The sequence below is a fragment of the Canis lupus genome, chromosome 1 (assembly GCF_048164855.1).
Source record: "Canis lupus baileyi chromosome 1, mCanLup2.hap1, whole genome shotgun sequence".
Taxonomy (NCBI): Eukaryota; Metazoa; Chordata; class Mammalia; order Carnivora; family Canidae; genus Canis; species Canis lupus.
This window is the reverse complement of record NC_132838.1, coordinates 86,983,164-87,008,290: the sequence shown is the minus strand read 5'-3', so window position 1 is coordinate 87,008,290 and position 25,127 is coordinate 86,983,164. Positions and strand designations below refer to the sequence as shown.

The 25,127-nt window shown below is 40.5% G+C and overlaps 1 protein-coding gene across 5 annotated transcripts in view; it reads right to left on the bottom strand.

The window, feature by feature from the left end:
- Nucleotides 1-3,890: 3,890 nt before the first annotated feature.
- The window catches only part of CEMIP2 (cell migration inducing hyaluronidase 2), a 78,740-nt gene continuing 57,503 nt past the window's right edge, over nucleotides 3,891-25,127 (bottom strand). For all 5 annotated transcript variants that reach the window (XM_072838234.1, XM_072838241.1, XM_072838251.1 and 2 more), the window contains 8 exons: nucleotides 24,833-25,048; nucleotides 21,375-21,583; nucleotides 17,622-17,804; nucleotides 15,094-15,313; nucleotides 12,131-12,229; nucleotides 8,649-8,803; nucleotides 6,104-6,207; nucleotides 3,891-5,751 (listed from right to left, as the gene is read on the bottom strand). In XM_072838234.1, the coding sequence (XP_072694335.1) occupies nucleotides 5,555-5,751; nucleotides 6,104-6,207; nucleotides 8,649-8,803; nucleotides 12,131-12,229; nucleotides 15,094-15,313; nucleotides 17,622-17,804; nucleotides 21,375-21,583; nucleotides 24,833-25,048 (1,383 nt within the window). In that variant the 3' untranslated portion in view covers nucleotides 3,891-5,554. The remainder of the gene's footprint in view (nucleotides 5,752-6,103; nucleotides 6,208-8,648; nucleotides 8,804-12,130; nucleotides 12,230-15,093; nucleotides 15,314-17,621; nucleotides 17,805-21,374; nucleotides 21,584-24,832; nucleotides 25,049-25,127) is intronic.

Genomic DNA, 25,127 nt, shown 5'->3' with positions numbered 1-25,127 from the left:
GGGCTCCTGGGTGGCTCAGTTGGTTAAGCCTCTGACTGTTGGTTTCCGCTTGGGTCACGATCTTGAGATAATGGGATCAGGCCCTGCAACAGGCTCAGCACTCAGGAGGCAGTCTGCTTGAGGGTTCTCTCTCCTTCTCCCTCTCTCTGAAATAAAATCTTTAAAAAGCTAAAATTAAAAAAAAAAACAAAAAAACAAAAAACAAACAAACCTGCAATTGACAACCCAGTGCTTCTAGGAATGTGAAATAACCAGCGTGCATACAGTTCCATCCCAGAGCAAAGAAACGATGCTTTTGTTAATCTGTGCAGCTTGGTTGTGGCTAAATGTACATTTTCCTTTAAACTCAACTAACAAGAAGAACATGCAGAAAACAAAGGATGGCTGGCTTTCCATCGTAGGAATAACTGTAGCCAACAGGATAATACTAACAATGAGAATTTCGGATGATGGAGAGACTCCAAACCGCTGCCTCAGTACCAGTTACACACTGTGCTGTGTGCATCAGATCTGCCTTGCATTTGGCACAAAAAGTTCTGGGGAAGACAATGTAGATCAGGGCTAAAAAACACAACATTCATATTTGTTCCGATGTGCTCTCTGCTGAAGGAGAGGAGGGAGAGAAGAACAGGACCTTACTACATGTTACAGGGTTCTCAAAAAAGCTCTCAGACTTCTCTTTATAAGAAATAGCTGGGGAGCTTGTTGTAAAATTACATTCCCAGCTTCAACCTCTGGAGATGCCAGTTCCCCAGTTTGAGTTGGGGCTTCAGATTCTCCACTTTCATCAAGCACCTCAGGTGATTCTGATGCCAGATTTTTCCTTAACTTTTTTTAAAAAATTACTATTAATTCCATTTTTTAAAAAAGATTTTATTTACCTATTTGAGAGACACAGTGAGAGAGACAGAGAACACAAGCAGGGGCAGAGGAAGCAGATTCCTCGCTGAGCAGGAAGCCCAACTTGGAGCTTGGGGCTCCATCCCAGGACCCCGGGATCATGACTTAGGCAAAGGCAGACATTTAACTGATTGAGCCACCAAGGCACCCCTTTCCTTAACGTTCTATTTAAAAAATTCTCAAACCTTATCGAAGTTCCAAGAAGAGGATAATGAACGCAGTACACCCTTCACCAAGACCAAGGGTCAGCAAACTTTTTCAGGAAAGGAACACTGTAAATATTTTCAGCTTTGCTGGCCAGGTAGTGTCTGCAACCAGCTGGTACAACGCCTGCCACCAGGACATGGGCACTAGTCAACACGTAAGCCAATGAGAGCGGCTGTCTTCCAATAAGACTTCACATATGAGCACTGAACTTCGATTTTCACATCACAAAATTATACCCTTGACTTTTTCCAAGGTGTTACACTTAAAGATGTAAAACCCATTCTTAGCTCAGAATTGGTATGAAGCCAGTCGGGGGCAAATCTGGCCCCCATGTCACTTTGCAACCCTTGAGGACTCCAACTGTGGTTGTACAGTCCAAGCTCTTCTGAGGATGAACCTGAAATTGAGGACTTTTCAGATCCAGACTACTCACACTGTCCGTCTGAGGAAAACCGAAAAACTCAATCTATGAGGTTGTTTTCTGACTGACTCTCAGCTATATTTTCAGATAGAACTGAAAAAGCTGTAAAATCAGCTTCCTATACCTGGTATTTTCGGATGCCCTCTGGGGCACAGCTCCTCATTTAGAAATCTTCAAAATTCAGTCAGTCATCCTCTAATTTTATCACATAAAATAGTGTGTGGCCCTTCCCCCACCACACCAGGGCCTGATTGGCATCTTTTTCAGCTTATCTCTTCTTTTGAGGACAAATGGGTAAAAAAACAAACAAACAAACAAAAAAAGCCCCTCTACCTTCCAAATGACTCCAATGGTCCAGCAAGACATACATAGCATTTTGGTATTTGTGAACAGGGGCCTGGGCATGCCTTTTCCTGATTTTTTCCCTCCCTGACCTTTGGTGAAAATTAGCTCCTGCCTAGAGTGTCTGCTTGCCTTTCTGGAAAACTGAATGATTACCACCAAGTTAAGACAACAGTAATGATACAAATCTGTTACCCAATTACTCCCATTCACAGTGTTCACCTTTAGGTGAATTTCTCGAGTTATTAAACATGATTTCATAAGAATCTGAAAGCCAAAGAACTCTGGAGGGTGGGCAGCCTGGGTGGCTCAGCAGTTTAGCACCACCTTCAGCCCAGGGCCTGATCCTGAAGACCCAGGATAGAGTCCCACATCAGGCCCCCTGCATGGAGCCTGCTTCTCCCTCTGCCAGTGTCTCTGCCTCTGTGTGTGTGTGTGTCTCTCATGAATGAATGAATGAATGGAATGAATGAATGAATGAATGAATGAATAAATAAATAAATAAATAAATAAATAAATAAATAAATAAAATCTTTAAAAAAAAGAATTCTGGAGGGTAAGCTCCAACTCTGTGTCGTAATATCAACAATCATGGTCATGATGGGATCATATGTACTTACCTACAAGGACCAATTGGGGGGGGGAAACCCACTTGAATTCACTAAGTGCATTCTTGTTTATTAAAATGCCTTTCAACTGGACTTTTCCAAACATTACTTCATCTCTTAGAGAACGAACACCTAGTTATCTGAAGCATTCAAGCTTCTATCACCTCATTGCCTGCCCCTCCTCAAAACAAAGTAATCCATTTAAAGGCAAGAGGATGTGTTCTCTTCTGAAGAAGTTGGAAAACAGAGAAGTCCTATTCCCCCCACCCCGTCTCCACATCTGACACGGAGCTTAGTGACTGCACTGGAGTCACATCCTGAGACCATGCGCCTGCCTTTCATCTTCTTGCAAACTCTCCTCCAGCTCCTGAAGAGAGTATGTGGCATGCTGGCTCAGGTGCAGAGGCAGGAACCTTACAGCAAAGACTTAAAACCCACGGTCTGTTGACATATGAGAAGGCCCTGTGTTTCTCATCAGCTGGCTGATTTGTGGACGGCCACATTTCTGGAGCTCAGCCAATCGCCTCACCTGATGGAAAATGCTTACGAACTTATAAATCACCTTTGGATATATTTTCTCCACAGAAATAAAACAGACTGCTAGCTCCCATTGCCGGAAATGTACTTAAAAGCTTAGTTTACCAATTTAACAATGTGAGACGATTAAGGACGGAAAACAATATTTAAAATTCCTTTAAAAGGAGACAATAGTGAGACGCTGTTTAGGGCTGGGAGTGCTGTAATATAGGAACAGCAAATAAAAATAATAGATAAATGAAATTTTGTTTGGGTCACAAGAAATTACAGATTCGAGTCAAACAGTGGACCTATTATATTAGTGCAGTGGTTTTTAAACCTGGCTGCATGCTAAAATCACCCAGGGAGCTTTAAAAAAATTCCAATACCCAGGCTGCATCCCACACCAATTAAATCTGAATGGAGGTGGGGAGGTGGGGCCCAGGCCTTTGTATTTTTTAAAGCTCCCAGGCAATTCCAACGTAGACAGACTTGAGAACCTCTGCAACACAGAATGTGAGCCCTGCCCTTCTGAAGCTTTAGTGTTTCCAAAAACTATTTGGTGGACAGTTTCCCTTCCTCATCTCTGCCAATAGCTTCTTCACGGCTGGAAGCTGGAAGAAAAAATGATCGATTGATTCATTGATTGAGTCACACACATCTATAAAAAATACATGCACACATATTTTTCTTTATTTAACTTAGGCCCTGATAATTAGCATACAAATCAGAAAAACAGAGTGCCTCACAACTTACATATCCTCTCCAAATCTTTAAAGAACCAAACTCTAAAAAAAAAAAAAAAAAAAAAAAAAAAAAAAAAAAAAAAAAGAACCAAACTCTAAAAAACACACACAAAAGATATTTAAGTCATAAAACACACACACAAACACACACACACAAACACAAACTTTAATCACCTTCAGGAACCATGATCCAATAACATATTTAATAGGTAAGATCTCGTTCATCCATATACAAAAGAAAAAAAAAAAACAAAACACAACCCTCAACTTTAAGACACGTGCCCCTAACAAGGGCACTTAAGAGTTAGAATGGTTTATCGGTAGCATTTTGAGGTAGCATATTTTGTAAAGTAACACAAGTCTCAGACCTGCTCTGCAGTTTCTCTTGGACACAAAAGGCCAGGCCCTCAGCCTTTGCTCTTGGTAGAGGAAAGCGAATTTGTCTGTATTCACTGCCAAGTCAGCCTGAACTCACTTCCTACCCTCTCGCCGTGTCTTCAAATACTCCACGTACTGCAGGTTTTGGAAAAGGTAAAGGCATTTTCTGATCATCCTTCCCTCTTGAATATGGAGACATCCCTGGCCATGGAGCTAATCTTTCTGCCACATGCAATTCTCACTGACAGGACATGCATGCACCCTGTGGGAAGGGAAATAGGGCATCGCGGCACTTTTTTTTTTTTTTTTTTAATTGGCTCTAACAATTCATTTACAAGTGACTAACTCCTCTAAGGCTATACAGAGTATGGTTTCTGAATATCCCCTCCACGATTCTGGCCCTTAAAAGGCTTTCCCTTTTTTTCTCCCCCTGAGTACAAAATTTTGGGGTATCATGAAGCTTTCTGCAATTTTCCTGGCAGGACGGTGAGCAGAAAAGCTTAAAAAAAATCCACATGCAAAAACAACAAAAACTCGGGTGCAGGAGCAACCCCAAGAACAGACTTCCTTTGTGTAAGCTGAAACGACAAAAGTTTACAGTTCAGGAAAACAGCCTTCTTCTTTAAAAAAAAAAAAAAAGTAAATATTTAGCTCAGCTCTGCATTTTAAACACAAATATACAGTCGAAACAGGCTAAGGATTAAAGCTGCAAATATGGTCCTGACGACTTCAGACCTTGGTGCAGATCAAATTTTTGCCCATGGGTGCAGTTTCAAGGGATGTCAAATCCCTAAAGCCCTTTGCCCCAGGATGCTTTCTGTTTGAAAGTTAAACCCTTGGAAGGAATCAATGTACAAATGGATAAAAATAGCACATGCCCAGGCCAAAAAAAGGGCATGAGCTGGGCCTGAGCTGCCACTGAAAACTCCGTCATTGAGTATCCTATACAATCCACAAAAGGCGGCCGGCCCGGATCCAGGGCCTGAGGCATCACCGAACATGCCAGCCACCTAAGTCCATTGCTGACCCAAAGCCAATGACACAACTGGGCATCACACTTCAAGTATCCAAGGCGCTACAAGAGCTGGTCCCCTCAAGGACTCTGGCTGATTCCCACCTCCCCCCCACGACATCCTGTTAGATGAAAGGTGAAGCACTGCTTACAGTCACTACGACACACAAGGTGAAGGGTGAGGGGCAGGAGAGACACTCTCTGCATATACCAGCCTAACAAATACAAATAAATTCGTCAACACTTTGTACAACTAGAAGGTGCAGGAGCTGGTATTCAAGCAATCGCTTTCAATTCTTTCGTCCCCTCTCTGTATCAAACAGGAAAATGGTTCCATTGGGTTAACAGTGTCATTTTAAAATGCCATAAATTAAATAAGTTAGTTCACATTTTTTTCCCCCAGCACTTAAGTTACAGTGAGTCCCTAATGTGCTTTTGAAGTCTGCTTTAACATCTCCAGGTCTCTCCTGCGGACAGCGCTGGCTCTGCGACAACCATATTCTTCCAGCTGCAAAGGTATGAACTGTTCAAGCAGCCCGAGGCCCTGGCCAGCAGGACTGGTAAACAGCTTAGCCCAGGATGGTTTAAAGTTTCCGCTGAATCCCACAAATATGGTACTTCCTTAAAAAAAAAAAAAAAAAAGTGCAATTTGTAAATCTACCCATTCTAGGCAAGACAATGCGTGAGGTGAGCTGGAGGTGAACAAAACAAAGACAGCTATAAAACAACACCAAAAAATGTGTATGCTTCCTTACGTCAGTCAATGAACTCTCACCACCCACCTCTTGCCCCAAATAACAAACCACATCCCCAAACACTTCCTCAAATAATGTTTCCTTATTGAAAAATTATCTTAATGATAACCACTCCAGCAAAATAAGCTCATGAGAATGGTCCGGGGACCACGTTCCACCATAAAAATGCTTATGTGGCTGGACTCATAAGAACGTCATAGAATAAGACAAATACAAACCTTTGTTATAAAGATGAGCTGGTTTGGCTAATCCCAGAGGTACTAATGAATCTGAAATATTTAAATGCTTTATTTCTCCTCTTGTGCTCAACAGAACAATTGACCTGTATGTGGAAGTTAGAAAATTGGAAAATATGGAAAATGTCAATAAACTGGTGTGTATTAATTAAGTACCTTTCTGAACTAAATATAGCGTAGAAATATTAGATAAAAGCAGAAATAAAAACAAACAAACAAAAAAAAAAAACAGATGCTTTTCACACCCCTGCTGGTACAAGATCCGGCTCCCTGCCCCACCCAGGACACTTGGTTGCTATTACAAGATGTTGGGGAAACAAAGGTCATTTAGGTAAGTGGACCCAGTGGGTGAATTGGGACTCAACTCTTTTAGGGAATATATTAATAAGGGAGGCTAGTTTTGTTTGTTTCAGATGCTCTATTTATCTATTTGTGTCCTATTATCTACTTATAAAATAAATGCATAAACAGCCAATTCTTTTATTTCAGAAGAAATAAAATAAAATCTGTGTCCCATGGTTTGGTTTATTTTTTTTAAAAGATTTTATTAATTTATTCATGAGACAGAGATATAGGCAGAGACACAGGTAGATGCGGAACTCGATCCCAGGACCCCGGGATCACACCCTGAGCCGAAGGCAGATGCTTAACCGCTGAGCCACCCAGGCATTGAATCCCATGGTTTGGTTTAAATTCCATGTTTATTATGCAGCATATCAACACATATACTTAAATCTGTGGATTTTCTCTTCTCCTGATCTCTTTCTCTCTCTCTCTCTCCTCTGCCAAAGCTAGGCTGGCTTAATTACTCTGTCCTCGTGATTTAATATCTTATAAAACAAGCCCCGTGTGTTATTTTGAGTTGTTCACAAATACTCGATTACTCTCCCACATTCATTCTTCCAGAGGAACTTCAGTATCAACATTCAAGGACAATAGAAAAGTAACCTATTAGGACACTAATGGAAATGTGGCAAATTTATATATTAATTTAGGCAGAGTGACATTTTTATATTAGTTTTCCCTCTAGGAACAGAGAGAATCTATCCTTTTTTTCAACTTTTATATACCCATGACTATTCATTTTCTGAATGTGGGTCTTGCCGGGTTGATGTCACTCCAAAGCAGTGGTGACCATTCAGAGTCAGAACAGATGTTGGACCATAGCAACCCTACAGGCCTGATCCTCCTCAGGATCACTTACATGAGATCACTTTACTGGTCCCGAGTTACCCCCACACCCTAACACATGGCTAGTGTCTTTAGAAGTCACTGGCAGTTGCTCCATAACCTCTTAACACTTTGTTAAGATACAAACAAATACAGAAAAGTATTACTAAGTGTATAGCACACTGAATTTCTGCATGCTAAACACAGTTATGTAACCGGCCCAGATGAATAAACAGAGCACTACCCATATCTTAAAAGCCTTCCTTTGGTCCCCTTTCTAGAAACAACCTACTGACTTTTTAATGAGTTGGTTTTAACTCTTAAATCTATAGGGTCCCTTACAGGACTGCCGTGTTATCCTAATATTTATGGTGAGCTGTATGCCCTGGGTTGTTTTAGGTGAATTGAGTACATGTTTTCAGCATTAGGAAAAATCTTGAAATCCTTAATGAAAATTGAGGCCTTAGAAATGAATTCCCTGTAAGTATCTTAAAGCAGAAGATAGAGCTATGCATGCACACCGAATATTATGCTCAAATACTATAATGACTTTATGGGACTTAACTGAAATCTGGCTCTGTCATATGTCAAAAGTGTAAGTCATCAGATGACTGAAGATGCATTCAAAAACTAGACAGGACTTAAGTCTCCAGGAAGCTTATGTCCTCCCCTTAGTCACTTCACTAAATGAAGGACTGCATGCAAATCTATGTCTGCAGCACAGCCAAGGGAGGCAGAAAAGGAGCCTGAATTCATCTCCCTTCTTCTAGGTAAGGTCTCCCCAGTCTCCCCCCACCACCAAAAAAAGGGTTTGCTCATGTGCATGCTTCTTCAGAGATGAACAAAACAAAACCAATCAGGCCAGGGCTCTTAAAAAAGAGAACAGACACCTGTCTGCTTAAAAATCAATTGACTCCTTTCTAGTCACTCCCATGTAAGTCAGGGGAATTCCCAGTGCATTGCCGTCTGAGGGCTTATCAGTGGTACAGATGGCCACAAAGGTAATACTGTCTATAAAATTGCTTTAAACTGGTAACCTTCTGAGTGAGTTAGATGCCATGTACTCAAACAAATACTAAAATGTGGGATAGAAACGATCCAAAATACGAAACAATTCCCCTTCTAAGAGCCTTCCCACCATTTGTAAACTCTTCTAACATCCAGGCTTTCACTGATCTGTAATAATTCCACTTAGACCACATGGGCATCAATGTGAGAGCAGGAAGGCATGAATATCTTCTCAACAGCACTGAGGGCCCGCGAGGTAGAAGGGTGGAAAGACAAACCAAAGCTCAGAGTTAACCAGGCACCATCTGGTCAGGCAGCTTGTCCCTCTTACCGAGCAAGCGTCACCTACCTTGGAGGGATGCCGGTTCTCAAATACCCTTCCATGCGACTGATGTCACCAAGAGAGAAGACCTTTCTTTCCGTCAACCGGAAGGGAACACTGCAGGCATCCACGAGAAGGAGGAGAACACCCGCACTTTGGATGGTAAAGTCGGTGCCGTTGACCTGAGAATAGAGAAACGTCTGCTGTCACCACCACTTCATGTCTCCAGGATGACTCATCTTCCCAGCCCTTCCCTCTGTCTTCTAAACCCATGAATCAAATGACAGTTCCAGGATTCAAACTGCAGAATCCAGTTACTCTTTCTCCACCAACACCTGGAACTCTGCCAGCCTTCTCATAACTCTGCCTTGATTGGTCTTTACTGTTTGCATTGGATGCTCTGAGCAAGGCACAGCAGCCCACGCTTGAGCAGTGTGACTCTGACTCTCGCTGCAGCCTGAAGGGCTTCATTCCTATACACTCCCTCCCTGGGATCCAAAAAAAAAAAAAAAGGTTTTCCCTGAAAAAAAAAATAAAATAAAATGTGTACAATTATAAACTATGCTAAAAGCTAACAAAGAAGAAATGCTATCACCACTACACTTGTCCTTGTTTGGGGAGTTTATATTTAAATTTTTTTAAGGTTTTATTTATTCATTTGAGAGAGAAAGAGATAAAGAACAAGTGAGAAGGAGGGAAGGGCAGAGGGACAAACAGATTCCCTACTGAGCAGGGAGCCCAATGCAGGACTTGATCCCAGGACTCCCAAGATCACGACCTTAGCTGAAGTCAGAGGTCCAATTGACTGAGCCACCCAGGTGGATGGATATATTCCTTCTCTTTATTTTTAAAAATCTGAATACTTAAAACTGAGAAATTTGAGAAAAAAAATATAATGATCCTCAACACATTTAAACTCTTCTCTTGAAAAGAATCCGCTAAAACCTACTGCTTAAAGAAAATACAAAAGTCTCCATAAAGACTAAAGAAACGCCGGGCAGCCCAGGTGGTTCAGTGGTTTAGCACCGCCTTCGGTCCAGGTCGTGATCCTGGAGTCCCGGGATCCAGTCCGTCCCATCTCAGGCTCCCTGCATGGAGCCTGCTTCTCCCTCTGCCTGTTTCTCTGCCTCTCTCTGTGTGTCTCTCATGAATAAATAAATAAATAAAAATCTTTAAAAAAAAAAAAAAAGGACTAAAGAAACGCCAATTCCTAGCAAAGACTCTTTAGGCAATGCATGAGTAACGTATTGGAGTTAAGTACAGTAACAAGGTTCTGTAAATTTTTGGGGATCCCGAGCACCCAGTGTGCAGCAATGGAGTTAAAAAAGTGTCTTCAGACACTGGAGCAGAGCCTGCCTGAGATTTTTTGGGCAAAATAATATCTTCTTGAATTGCTTAGTGAAGTTAGTAGAGCAGAGAGGCTCAGTATCCACTTGCTTTCCTTATGCAAATGACTCCTGCCAGACACCATGTCTACAGGCTGGGATCAGGTTCTCCATGCAGCCAACAGTATTGAGACGCTGAGGTAACAAATTTTATGCCAAAAAAATTACATCATGAACAAACTACCAAATGAACAGTTGCTAACAGAGGGCAATAGACATAAATACATAGTTGGGAAATCTTTGAGCTACATTTAAATAGAGGTATCCTTTCTTTCTTTTCTTTTCCTTTTCTTTCTTTCTTTTTCTTTTCTTTTCTTTCTTTTCTTTTCTTTTTTCTTTTCTTTTTAATTTTGTGTGTGTGTGCTCACAAGATCCATCTGCTTAACAAAGTTTAAGTGTACCATACGTAATTGTTGACTATAGGGACAACGTTGTAGAGCAGATCTGGAGAGCTTATTCATCTTAACTCATCTGAAACTATTTGCCTATTGATCAATAACATCTCATTTCACACCCCCTACCCCCAACCCCCAAGCAGAGATACTTTTAATTCAGAGTTGTTAAAAAGTTCTTATTTCAGAGTTCAATCCTGGAAATGGATGGTGGTAATATTTCCACAGCAATATGAAAGTACTTTATGCTACTGAACTATGCATTTAGAAATGGTTAAGATGGGGATGCCTGGGTGGCTCAGTCCTTTAGCATCTGTCTTTGGCTCAGGTCCTGATCCTGGGGTCCCCATATGCAGCCTACTTCTCCCTCTGCCTATGTCTCTGCCTTTCTCTGTGTGTCTCTTGTTAATAAATAAAATATTTTTTTTAAAAAAGGTTAAGACAATGAATGTTATGTATATTTTAACACAATAAAAGAAATTGGGAAAGAAAAAAAAGAGTAAGATATAATTTTGTCCATACATGTGGCTTTGTGATTGTATTACCCACCACTTTATTTTTTTTTTTTAATTTTTATTTATTTATGATAGTCACAGAGAGAGAGAGAGAGAGGCAGAGACACAGGCAGAGGGAGAAGCAGGCTCCATGCACCGGGAACCCGATGTGGGATTCGATCCCGGGTCTCCGGGATCGCGCCCTGGGCCAAAGGCAGGCGCCAAACCGCTGCGCCACCCAGGGATCCCTACCCACCACTTTAAAACACTGAACTCCTATGGTTGGAGGATGGGTCAAACAGGTGAAGGGGATTAGGAGGAACAAACTTCCAGTTATTAAATAAGTCACAGGGAGGGAAAGTAGAGCAGAGGGAACAGAATTAATAATGTTGTAATAACTTCGGTGACAGATGGTGACTACATGTACCATGGTGAGCAATTTATAATGTGCATAGATGTCAAATCAGTATGTGTTATGCCTAAAACTAATACTGTATTGGATATGTTATATTTCAGTTACAAAAAATAAATAAATAAACACACACAAAAAAAAATAAAACAAAAAATGAGCTCTTTAAGGATACCACATGAGCGGTACCTGGGTGGCTCAGTTGCTTAAGCATCTGCCTTTGGCTCAGGTCATGACCCCAGAGTCCTGGGATTGAGCCTCATGTCAGGGTCCTTGCTCAGCTGGGAGTCTGCTTCTCCCTTTCCCCCTGTTTGTGCTCTTTCTCTCTCTCTTTCTCTCAAATAAATAAATAAAATCTTTTAAGAAATAAAAATAAAGAGATCCCGTGAGACTAGGCCCAGGCCCAGGCTGGATATTAGTTAGATGGCTAGACACCTGCCGCCCCAAGAGCTCTTTATATGATGGCACTCAAGTCAACCTGATTTTGGACAGATCTCACATCAAGAGCTGGTTACCACTGGCTAGCATGGTCTTTAGCCCAAATTCTAAGTGCTGACAGTGAGGCTCAGGCCTACACTTCCATAAACCCACCTAGAATAGATGACTAACACTTCGTGAATGAATTTTAACATTCATCAATAAACACAATCTAGTGAGAAAAAAGACTTAATAGATTTAACTTATTCAAAAATGTAAATGTTTGGGAGGTATTTATACCTCTATTATATTGCTTGTCACCAAGTGACTATTGCCAGAGATAATTCATGTCACTGGGATGAAACAATAAAAGTGAGAAACTGAGGCAGGGTACACTCCAGATGGTACTTACAGAGATAACAGACAGGTCTCCACGCTGAGTCTCGGCTTTACTGGGTGACTGGAATTGCACGGGGAGGTAGTTTTTATGAGGATCACTAGTAAACACCACCTACACCGGGAAGAAGTTCCATATTTATGTCAACCACATCTTCCTTCAAAAGGGCCTCAAAATCAACTCAATTATATCAAACCCAATGGTGATTTTTCCTCCCTGTGAACTTTTTATATAGATCAGATGTCCTAGAGTTCCACCTTTTGATTCAGACTTAACACAAGTAGTGTATGCTCCTCATTTTCTGGAATAATCCCAGTCTCAAATAGCTGTAACCTTGTTATTAAAATCAATTCCGCAAATGACTAATTAAATGTGCTTCACACTTAGATCTTTGTCCTTTTCAGGTCCTCTTCGGACCAGTTATCTTAAATTGGAACTCAGTCACTCCAGACTAAGAGAAGGACAGAGGACAAAGATTACACTGTTCAAAACCTTGTAGCAGGTTGTACATCACCAGGCTAAACTTCTCTACCTGACTTGCAATGTGTCCCACAAATCAAGCCACATCTTACATCAAGGCCCCTAATCCCACTGTTCTACCACCTTCTGCAGGCAGAGCAGCTAAACCTGCTTTCCCCCAAATGCTCCCCTTTCCCACCACTCTGCCTTTGCATATGCTGTTCCCTCCCTTGCTTCCTTCTACTCCTTGAAATCACTCCAAATCCCACATTCCATCTTTCAACTCCACCATAAAGGCCTTTTGCTCATTCAAAACCAGGCCTAGGGGATTGCTGGGTGGCTCAGTGGTTGAGGATCTGCCTTGGGCCCAGGGCGTGATCCTGGAGACCCAGGATCGAGTCCCGCATCAGGCTCCCTGCATGGAGCCTGCTTCTCCCTCTGCCTATGTCTCTGCTTCTCTCTCTTTCTGTGTCTCTCATGAATAAATAAATAAAATCTTAAAAAAAAAAAAAAAAGGCAGGCCTAACTCACACAATTCGGCACTTAAAGTACATATCCTCATGAATGGATGTCAACAACTTCATTCCAAGGGCAAGCAATCATCATTCAAAAGCTCAGATGTTTCTTTGAATCTCAGATTTGGAGTCAAAAATTTGTGTGAACTTTCCTACTTACTTCCCGCATACATGTGTTTGTTTTTGGTATTTAAAACAAACTCACTCCTTTTCCCAATTTCCAAGTAAAAGTGAGGTTCCCAAATGCCTCAAGTACTTTGCAACTGTGCCCAGTCAGTAATCAATACATTTTTAAAAAAATAAATTCTGATCCATGTTTCAAGCACCAAAAAACGAGAAATGCTAAACATTAAAGTATGGAACGATTTAAAAAGATAGGCTTAGGATATTTCCAATGAGGAGTATTTTTATAAATTATAATGTTACAATTATTATAACAAATTACATAATCGTCTCTGTAATTTTAGCAAATTCAGCTTAAGAATTAGGATGGAGAATTTACTGCCCCACAAAGATTATCTAAAAGTATCACGTTATGGGGCACTTGGGTGACTAAGTTGGTCAAGCATCTGATCCTTGATTTCAGCTCAGGTCACAATCTCAAGGGTTGTGAGACCGAGCCCCAAACAATGGGCTCTGTGCTGGACATAGAATCCCTCTTCCCCAGAAAATAAAAATAAATAAAATAATAAATAAGTATCATTTTATCACTTTAATAGTTAAGATATTACATGGAACATGCAAGGATCTATATAAATTTCTTCATGTACATGGTTGGCTTGGTTGGTGGGTGGGATGGTTGGCTGGTGGGTTGGTTTTAGTTGAGTTGGAAAACAGAATGGCACAGGGATACAAAAAACTGAAACTGTGGATAGTGAACTGCCACTGAAAAAATGCTTACAGAAGAAATAAATTCATGTTCCTCTTCCTGCTCTTACTGCCACCAAAAGGCAAAAACAAATGAGAAACATTTTTGATTCAGTAGGACTGGCGTGGAACCAAAGAATTCTAATAGTTCATGAGTTCCCAGGTGATGCTGATGCTGTTGGTCTGGGACCACACTTTGAGAACCATTTCCCTTAACCCATATTTGTTTGTATAAAGGTTAAATATAAATTAGAGCAGCATTTACTCTATATTTCTTTTTCACTTAGAGTTGGCCTGACATCCTTTGAAAACCCCATGCCCAATTTGAGCTCATATTTTGGATTTATTTTCATTGACATGTTTTCTTAAGATCTGGAGGGAGACTTTATAATCAAGACTATGTCAGGAGAAACACTTCACTTCTAGCCACACAGTTAGTTTGTACTTTTAATTACAGGCAAATATAACAGCACATGCTTCAAACTTAACGGTAGCTTTCCACTTTAAAAAAGGGGGGGGGGGGGGAGGACAATTTTCATATGTTACATTTTTTAAAAATATGTATTTATTTATTTATTTTTAGTGGAGGAGGGGCAGAGGGAAAGAGAGAGAGAACCTCAAGCAGACTCCCTGCTGAGTATGGAGCCTGACTCAAGGCTCCATCCCAGGAACCCGAGATCATGACCTGAGCCAAAATCAAGAGTCATGCACTTAACCAACTGAGCCACCCATATATGAGTTGCATTTTTGGAAGAGAAATTTTATAGTCCTCAACAAAACAAAGCATTTCTGTACATCACTGACATATAAACCCAAAGGCAATAATATCCTAACAGAATCATCCTGGAGGGGAAGAGAAAAAAGATGAAGGCCAAGAAGTCTATAGTCATCCAGGATTAACTTATGTATCACAGAGATAAGATACTTTTATCACGAATTTGGACTAGTTTGCTTCTTATGACTATCAGATTCTAGAAGGGGCCAAAATTTAGGAGAAATCATGCAGTATTTGTAACTTGGCAATACAGATGTTTCAAAGAAAAATGTTCCCATTGCCAAAACAAACAAAGAAACAAACAAAATTAAAAAGTGCTTTTGATTCTTTCTCCTACCCACAGTCCCCTCTTCCTCAATTACCTGGCGGGTTCCACAGCCTTGACAGAGCCGGGTGAGCACAGATGGCATGCGCTTGAGTGCCGACGGCTTCCTGTAATACTGGGGGTACGCTTTGGCCATGCAGTTACTGATATCTTTTGAGTCTGTTGCTGCCTGGATCTTGACTCTTTCGCATCCCTGAGATGAACAGTAACTGTGGCCATCCCTGTGGCTTTTGGCTTTGAGATACAAAAACAGCAACCTGAATGGAAACAAATCAATCCATGGGATGTTAGACGGACTCCCATAAACTCACAAAATTCCTCACATTGGCTCACAGCCCAAAGGGCTATTTCTCTAATAAAGTAACTTTTCCTTAAAAGAAAACAAATTCTAAAACTAATAAAGCTATTCCTCTTTCCTTTCTATCCTCCTAGGGTCCTAAGTCAAATGCCATACTGCTTTCAGAAAATATTTTGATAACCCGATTCAGCTGTTCTGGAGCATATCAAAGTTAATTTCTGGAGTGAATTAGTTCAATAGGTAATTTGGGAGGATGGACTTTGGTTCTTTGGTTTGCTTCAAAACTTCCTTGGAAATTTTTAGACTTGTGTTGAGTTTGGGATTTCATAAATTAGTGTGTGGGGTTTTTTTTGTTTTGTTTTGTTTTAAATCATTTTCGTTTAAGGCATACATTTGAAATTCATAAAAATAGCAACTGTGAGTTGCTTGACTGAGGCCAAGATATGGTCTCACATCAATTGCTGTGATGTTTACTAAGAGCAGATGGGCCTGAAGTCCTTCTGTCTGTACTTTGGCCAACATCAAGGGAAAAGAACAGACCCGCCCACTCTGAATTATCCTCCTGCTGCCAAGATGAATGGAAAAGTAACTTCCAGGCAACAGTCCAACGTCTGTCAGCAAACGTAGTCTTTCTGAACCAAAGGAAGTCAAGATTATAAAGCACTTGATCAAATGTGATTGATTACTATAGATCAAGAATTCATATTTTAATATGAAGTCAATGAACAATGGGAAGTTACAGTTAGGAGTAAAAGTAAGCCACTGTCCTAACATCAATACTTTAACATATATAAAGGAAGGAATGAGAAGGGATAAGAGGGATGTGGTTAGGCCTGTGCCTTTTGATATTAAATAATTAAAAATCATCAAAAAATCATTAAAAAGAATTAAAGCCTTGAAGGCCAATGGATTCTAAAAAACAGCAGAATGAAAAAAATTATTTCCCAGCTAATCATTCATGATCCCCAGACCATCCTCACAAATTTGGGTGTTCAATTTATTTTTGTGGAAAATCAAACGGGGAATGTGGACATTCTGTCATCTGTAGAGTAAAAGTCCAAGCAGGTTGTTTTAAGTCTTACTAGAAATTGAAAACCAGTGACAATTACAGTAAGAAAAGACTTGAGCTGGTCACACAGGCTGCTGGAGGAGCCCTGGAGGGCAAAGGAGCTGCATCTTATTCAAAAACTAATGAGACCCTTGACTGAACCCCAACCTCAAGCCTCAAACCTGCCACCCTTCTCCCCATTCTGAACCACTGTCTTTCCCCAAACATGCCATGCCATGTTCTTCCATGCCTTCATGCATCTATCTACACCGCTCCTGGGGACACATTCCCCCTTTCTTCTACTATCTCCTCCTACCCATTCGGCAGGAGTTAGCCCCCGTGTCACCCCCTTGGGATGTCACGGATCACCCTAGGCTGAGCTTCCAGGTACCTCAAAAGGCGCACTGAATATTCCACTGTAGGAATTACAGCTTTGAAACCTCTAGCTCTCTAATCACTTGCCTTAGAAGCCTACATCCCTCAATGGACTGAGAATTTGCAGAAGAAATGGGTCTTATTTACATCAGCATCTTTACAGTACCTAGACGATGGCATGTGAAAGGAATGTCAGCTTAAGGAATGGATACTGGAGGAGCATGCTACTTGCTGGAAGAGTAGAGGAGATTGAGCCTACCATCACCCAAAGGCTGAGAGACTGTAACTGGATAAAAGCAGACAAAGCCAACAGGACCCCGGGTGAACAGGATTAGAATTAAAAAGTGGAAAGACGCAGCCTAGAGAAAGTTGAAAGCAAATATGCCATGGTTACACAGTGGTTTGGTTTTTTTGTTTTTTGTTTTTTTTTAAGTCAAGGTCAGCTTGAGGGATCACCTTAAAGGGAGGGGGTAACAATGAGCTTTCCCTGAAATATGAACTATATCACATGTAAATAATCATTGTAAGGATGGTCATAGAAAAAAAATTTATTTTAATTTTCAATTGGGCCTACTGGTTCTTCATTGACAAGGATAATCTCTCTCCAAATTGCCTTAATAGGTACATGGCAAACATCTTCATTCGATTCCTGCTGCCAACTATAATTACAAGTCATTCTACGTCCCTAAACCTCTAATAGTGATGAACAGAGAATTACCCACATCAGCTGCTCTTCTAAACAGCCATCCCATCACAACCTATTCTTAGTTAGGCTGAAGAACTAGTAATTTCACTATTAAAGAAAAATGGCAATAATTCTCATTCACTGGTTGCACCCAATTACCCCGTGCTGGAGTCAAAATAGAATTTCCTCTCAGACTGCTTCCTCTGCAATTCTTCCAGTGAATGCACAGGCTCATATTCTTCCATTTTGGATAATGAGCCATTATGGCGCTGTAAAAAGCCAAAGGTAACCTGAAAACTTGTGTTTGATGGATAGCAGAGGCCAACTCGAATCCAGTCATTCCTATAAAGGAGAGACAATAAAACAATGAATTCACACTTGAGCCTATATACTTTGAGTACTATAGCGTATGTAAATTTCAGCCAGGATTTTTCTCCTCCTTCAAAATCCCCCGCTTCTATATGTTCCCCCAAACTTCTCTTTAAAAAAAATTTTTTTTTTAATTTATTTATTCATGAGAGACACACACAGAGAGAAGCAGAGACACAAGCAGAGGGAGAAGCATGCTCCATATAGGGAGCCCGATGTGGGACTCGATCTCAGGTCTCCAGGATCACGCCCTGAGCCGAAGGCAGACGCTTAACCATTGAGCCACCCAGGCGTCCCTCCGCCAATATATTTACAACAATTGTCTGGCTTACAAAAGTGGCTTGGTCTCAACAGGATTTCAGAGAATGTGAACAGAAGTTGGAAAAAACGTACTTTAGACACTTCAAGAGGATCATAAAATCAAGTGAGATGGCTGGGAATGGCATATACGAAAATGGAAGAAACACTAATAGCCCAACAGTGTGAGTGACACTTGTAAAATCTTCCCAAAGAATTTTTTTTTTATTTTATTGATTTATTTTTTAAGTAATCTCTACAGCCAATGTGGAGCTCAAATTCACACTCCTGAGATCAGGAGTCACGTACTCTACTGACTGAGCCAGCCAGGGTCCCTTCAAAGAATTTTTTTGTTCATAAATATATTTTTCTTTTTATTTTTGCAGTAGGATAAACACTTTGTGGTAAAACTGCTGGATATTTTTAAAGCTTTTAATGCATATTACCAAATTGCTGTGGGTTTTTTTTTTCCTTACATAACATCCTGTCTTTATTTTAAGATTTTTTTTAAAAACTTATTCATTTGAGAGAAAGAGAGAGAGCACAAGCAGGAGGAGGGACAGAGGGAAAGGGAAAAGCAGGGACTTTTCCCGCTGAGCGGGGAGCCTGATGCGAGGCTCAATCCCAGGACCCTAAGACCATGACCTGAGCCAAAGGCAGATGCTTAAAAATCTGAGCTACCCAGATATCCCATATCCTGACTTTAGATATAGAATCAACACTTTCTGGAAACCATTAAAAACATTTCTCCTTTTTAAATCATTTGCTGTTGGGGGCATTTTTAAAGTTTCATAAAGTATACATACACAAAATTTACCTTTTTATCCATTTTTAACTCCACAATTCGTTGGCATTAAGTACATTCACAAGGTTATACAATTACCACCCCTCTTCCACAAAGTTTTTAAAAAATATGTCACAAGGCCTTAAAATTATTCATGCATGTTTTACCAGTAACCCCCACTAATGAATGACTAGAAATGTCCACCAAACAGGTATATGGAAAGATGCTCTATGCAGTATCATTTATAATAGCAGAAAGGGGTATAAGAGTATAGGAAGGGCTGGCAGAAAAAAAAAAAAAATCAAGCTAAGTGTTCATGGAAGGTCCCTTCCATGGAAATGACAGTCAAATAAATTGTGGCATATCTATATGTTCAGAAAACACACAAGGGTGAAAGGAAGAAGAAATATCTTTTTAATGCCTCACTTTGATTAGAGGAATTATAGGTTATTTCAATTTTCTTTTTTTCTATATTTTTCTTATTTTGTTTAATGAACAAGCAGAGCTTTCATTGTTTTTAAAGGGTTACTTGTAGAAGTGGCACTACGACCAAATCTATGACCTCTCTATAATCACAATTAAGTTTGGGGAAAAAAATTGTCCATCTCTTCCTCCTGCCTCTGCCCATGATGTAATTTTTACAAACCCTGAACTACTTAAGCAAGGAAAGTCTGACTGAATTTCAAAAGCCCACACAGATTTTTGAAACTTTCTGAGTTTCTGCCTTTTTTCACTTTAAAAGATTTTTACTTACTTGCTCAGTATTTGTTCAAAAGTTACAGGGGATCCTTATAGAACCCTGCATACCACTCAGTTGTAATATCTCACCTCAAACTCATAACCTGCCATATATAAATCCTTGGGTTACTGATCACTCTGACATTTTTTCTTGGTCCTCTCTGACCATTGCTTATTTCTTTCACTGCCTTCTCTGTACCTCACTCCTGGGACTAATACCAGACTGGCTTCTAGAAACCTCACCCTGGATACACTGTGAAGTAAGGATCAGAGGTGGGGAGATCACGTAGGACCCAGGCAAGAGATGATGATGGCTTGCACTCGGCCACAAGCAGTAAGGGTAGAAAGAAGTGGAGAGATTTAAAGACCCCTAAGGAGATAGGACCAACAGGGTTTGGCCACTGATGGGACGGGATGAAGGAAAAGGAGAGTCAGTGATGAGTCCTGGGGTTTCTCCTTGGTTGACTCCGTAGGTAAGGGTGTGATTCTCTAGCAAAGGCAAAGAGACACAGCAGCAAGTATTGGAGGAATACAGTAACGGTCCAGGTTAGAGTAGGTGCTAGGGCCCTAACCTCTCAGAATAAGGGCATCCACTGATATTCACAGATCCTTGGAAGTGATCTACTTAGAGCTAAGTTCCTACATGTTCTATGCCCACCTCCGTTAATTTCAAGTGGGTGTTTTAAGAGAGTTTTACAAGTCAGAGCCTTATGACCAGCTAGATGAACAGACCATTTCAATTTTTACAGTACCTATCTGAGCAGTTTTCATGGGAATCCCATGGATTCACCATCACACACAACTAGATAGGTTACCTCTGCCTTCCAAAATAGTCTCATCCACCTTGCCAGTGTCTGTCACTTCCCCTGATGCAGCCCATGCTCCCATCACACTCAACTCATCAGTCCCTGACCAGAACCAGCCCTTTCCCAATGGTATTGCTTTTGTAACAAGACTGATCACTTGGTACCACCTTTTCTGTGCAGCCTGGCCCAGCCCCGATGGGCAGCATTACTGCTCTATCCTTTGTCCACTCACAATAGCATCAGCTTGTCAATTTACTTAAAATTTTTTTCTACCTGGATAATATGAGCTCCCAAAAGGCAGGTACTTTTCTTGTTCATCTTTAGATCTGGCATACAGAAAACACTTGAATAAATTCATGTAAAAATGAAGCCTTTGACTGAAAGTGATATGACTAGGACAGACCAATGAAATAGAGAAGGGACAGAAGAAAGAACTTTACAGGCAGGGGCTGCAAGACCGGGCATTCATGCCACAATTTGTCCACCGCTTGCCTGTAGTTGACATTACTTATCAATCATGCCTCTTCTGGCAGATCTGCCTCTTCTGGCAGGTCTGAACTTGGCCTCAAAAATGTTTTCATCTTCTAGATAACCAAGTGCTCAGCTGGAACACCAGAAAAAAACTTCCCATCTCAGATATGGGGAATTAAAGTATTCAGCAGGCGATTTTAAAACCTACTGTGAATGGCTTTCTGCACACAATACCTCGACCATAGACAAAAAGAAATGTTTCTAAAATGACAGGATTCAATCTGTAAAATTGCTTAATTCCATCAACAAAAATATACAGCCTCCACCTAAGAAGAACAAAGCACACGAAGTTGGCATTCTTTACTTGCTACAAAAGCAATGTTATAATTTGTCTCTATGAAATTGCTACTTGCTCAACTATTTGAAATAACAGTAATAGAGACCTACTTGTTGAAGTTTATGAGGTATAGAAAAGCAGTCCTGGGTGCTGGTCCATTCCAGTGGATGGTATAGCCCTTCTCCAGCATGATCACAGGTTGGTACTGGGGAAAGGTAGCCTTCTGGTTGATGCCCCGGAGCACCATAGGGTAGGAGGGATACTCATCTCGCGTGATGGTCATAGTCAGGTTCTGAGTGCTCCATGTCTGCACATAAACCTTCAAAAAGCAATTAAGAATTAAAGGGAAGAAGACTCCACTACAGAGAGCCCACAGGTGGTTACCAGAGGAGAGGGTGTAGGGGAAGATGGGTAAAATAGGTGATGGGGATTAAAGAGGACACTCATCGTAATGAGCACTGAATCCTGTGTAGAATTGTTGAATTGCTATATTGTCCATCTAAAACCAATCAACACTTTAGTTAACTATACTGGAATTAAAATTAAAAACTTAAAGGGCGCCTGGGTGGCTCAATTGGTTAATTGACTAATTTCAGCTCAGGTCATGATCCTGGGATGGAGCCCCAACATCCAGCTCTCTGCTCAGCAGGTAATCTGCTTCTCCCTTTCCCCCTGCCCCCCTCCCCCCACCCTCACTCATGTGCACGCTCTCTCTATATATATAATAAAAATCTGAAAAAAAATTAAAAACTTGATAAAATCTTAAAAAAAAAGAATTAAAGAGAGAATGAAAGCTTAGATAAACTAAGCAAACATTTCCAGCACAAAGGCCAGTGCCTCTACTTCCAGAAGAGAGGTTCTGTGATCTGAGCCAGACTAAATGAGTAGTAGCCAACTTCATGCGAAATTATACTTAAAACGAAGCCTACTTAAACTGAAATGGTAAAAACAGACCAAGCATTCTGCTAGCCAAGATCTTCATCATCTCTTCCACCACCACAGGCCAGCTTATTCATCAGAATATAAAACCTTTGCGGCTTATATAGCTTGTCAAAGAAATACCTCAATCTGAAGAACACACATACAAAAAATCTGTAAATTAATGTGAAAACTGATACCCTCCAGTCAAATCTGAATCTGAAAGCCTTTCTTCTAAAATAAGAGCTGGAAAACTGAAGTATCTTAGAGGTTTGGCTTTCAATTTTCCATGACCTACATCAGCCCAAGAAGTCATTTTTCACTCGTTCAAAAACAAAAGGTTATAAGGAACTTTGCAAAAACTGAAAACATATATTAAACAGAGACAAATTTGAAAATCCTGAATTTATTCCAGTGGTATTTGAGCCCCTTGCTGTGCCAAAACAAAACCTTCCCCAAATGCATCCTCCAAAAATGAATCTCAGAACAATTTCCTAAAACAAATCAGTCTCCTATAACAGAATTCTCCAGAAAGATTAAAACATTAAATACTACATTTAATTCACAGTATTTCTTTCTGTCATTTCATTTTTTTTTAAGATTTATTTATTCATGAGAGACACAGAGAGAGAGACAGAGGCACAGGCAGAGGGAGAAGCAGGCTCCTAGTGGGGAGCCCCATGCAAGACTCGATCCCCAGACCCTGGGATCACGCCCTGAGCCAAAGGCAGACGCTCAACCACTGAGCCACCCAGCCATCCCTCTTCCTGTTATTTCTATAATTTTGTTTATATTAATTCTTCAATTATACAACCTGTGCGCCAGACAAGCTCCCTAAGTCTCATTCATGTTTGACTCTTTTAATATAATAATACTCTTCCTTATAGATCCCACTTAAAGATTTAAAAAAAAGATAGGAAATATATATCTTAGGACTACCAATTATCTTCCTTTAAATGTATATATTTATTAGTACTACTATGCTATAGACGATATTACAGTTACAACACATACATATTGAATTTTTAAAATACGTTAGTTTAACCTATATTTACTATTTAGGTTATATAAATATAAAATAGATATAAAAATAGAAGTTAAAATAATATTTTCAAACTAGGTTGCTATATAACAGATTATATATAATAGCTTCTATGTAATATATAACAGGAGATAGATTGATTAATCTCTTGCCTTCTTCCAAACCAAGGAAGGATAGGAGGTGACACATGTAACCTTAATTCGCCTTATATTTCCACCTTTCTTCCTGAGCCCCTTTAAACCTTGGGTTAGCAAAGAGCTTAAAATATATTTACAAATAGGGATCCCTGGGTGGCGCAGCGGTTTGGCGCCTGCCTTTGGCCCAGGGCGCGATCCTGGAGACCTTGGATCAAATCCCGCATCAGGCTCCCGGTACATGGAGCCTGCTTCTCCCTCTGCCTGTGTCTCTGCGCCTCTCTCTCTCTCTGTGACTATCATAAATAAATTAAAAAATTTTAAAAAATAAATAAATAAAATAAAATAAAATATATTTACAAATAGCCAATTATTATTCTATCTTGAGATCCAAGTGCTTCTACCTTTCACCTAAAAACATACAGTTATATACATTACCTAAGTAACAACAATGGACTGCAGATCTGGGCTACCAGCCCACTTCCCAAAGCCTCAGAGAACATTTCTGACCTGTGGTCCTACCATTCCCAGAACCTCTTAGGAAGTACTGGATGACTTACTTCCTTCTCCTTCCTCCAACAAAAAACTGAATTACTACTCTGCTTTGTAAGCTAGGAAGATTAGGTTCACATTCTTGAATACGTAGAAAATCCACAAGGTCAATGGGCACATTTCTAATAATTTTGATAGGTTATCTTAGTTTTGGCAGACAATTCTGATAAGAATAACATGAGAGGCGTCTGGGTGGCTCAGTGGTTGTGTTTGCCTTTGGCTCAGGGTGTGATCCCAGGGTCCTGGGATCGAGCTGCATCAGGCTCCCCAAAGACAACCTGCTTCTCCCTCTGCCTATGTCTCTGTCTCTCATAAATAAATAATCTTAAAAAGAATAAAATGAAAGGAAAAAAGAAATTACATTTCAAATCACATTCTTTTCTTCTCCACTAGATTTAATTCCCCATTTTTTCCCTTGTTTTTCCCAGAACTCAGACAAGAATAACATTTTTTTTCCTTATGGGAACGAGAAGTCCCACAACAAAGAAGCTAATATTCCTTTAAAATAAGCCAGGAAACTCCCCCCAATCTTTATCCCTCTGCCTAATTCCCTAATTTAGTAGAGATCATGACCCTGGAAGCAAAGAATAAGTCTCCCTCTCAGTGGGCACAGCTGTAGCATGGCAAGAAACACCTAAGACTTAGGAAATAGGGTTCTCACCCCAACTACATCCCAACCATAAGTAACCCAGGGCAAATTGTCCTACCACTTTCTATTTGTTTAACTGGTTTGGAGCAGGAGAACTTTAAATAAAATTCTAGGAGTCCATGATTCCTAATACATTTTTTTTTCTTTTTTCCTAAAGACAAATCATGCATTGGAAAGTATCAATCATGCTGAAGAGCAGAAGAGTACTCCTCATGGAAGGAGCGCTGTTAGGAGCTGGTTCGGAATCAGGCATCATGATGCATTCTGGCCTACCTGGGCATAACTCCCGCTGCAGACCACTGCATTCCATTTGGTAATGTTTACACAGCTTGGGTGGCGAATCAGGTAGTTGTCAATTCTTCCCACATAAGCATCCTTGTATCCTGTCACAGAGCCATCAACATCGTGGAATATGGAGTTCTTATCACCATCCAGCTCACAATCTTCAAACCAGGGGCCAGGCTTTCCAAAGAAGACATTCAAAGAGACCTGCCAGCAGTGAGAAGCCAGGACATCACAAAATGAAGCCTTCTACCATGCTGGCCAGAGTTCCCTGAAAGGATCCAAG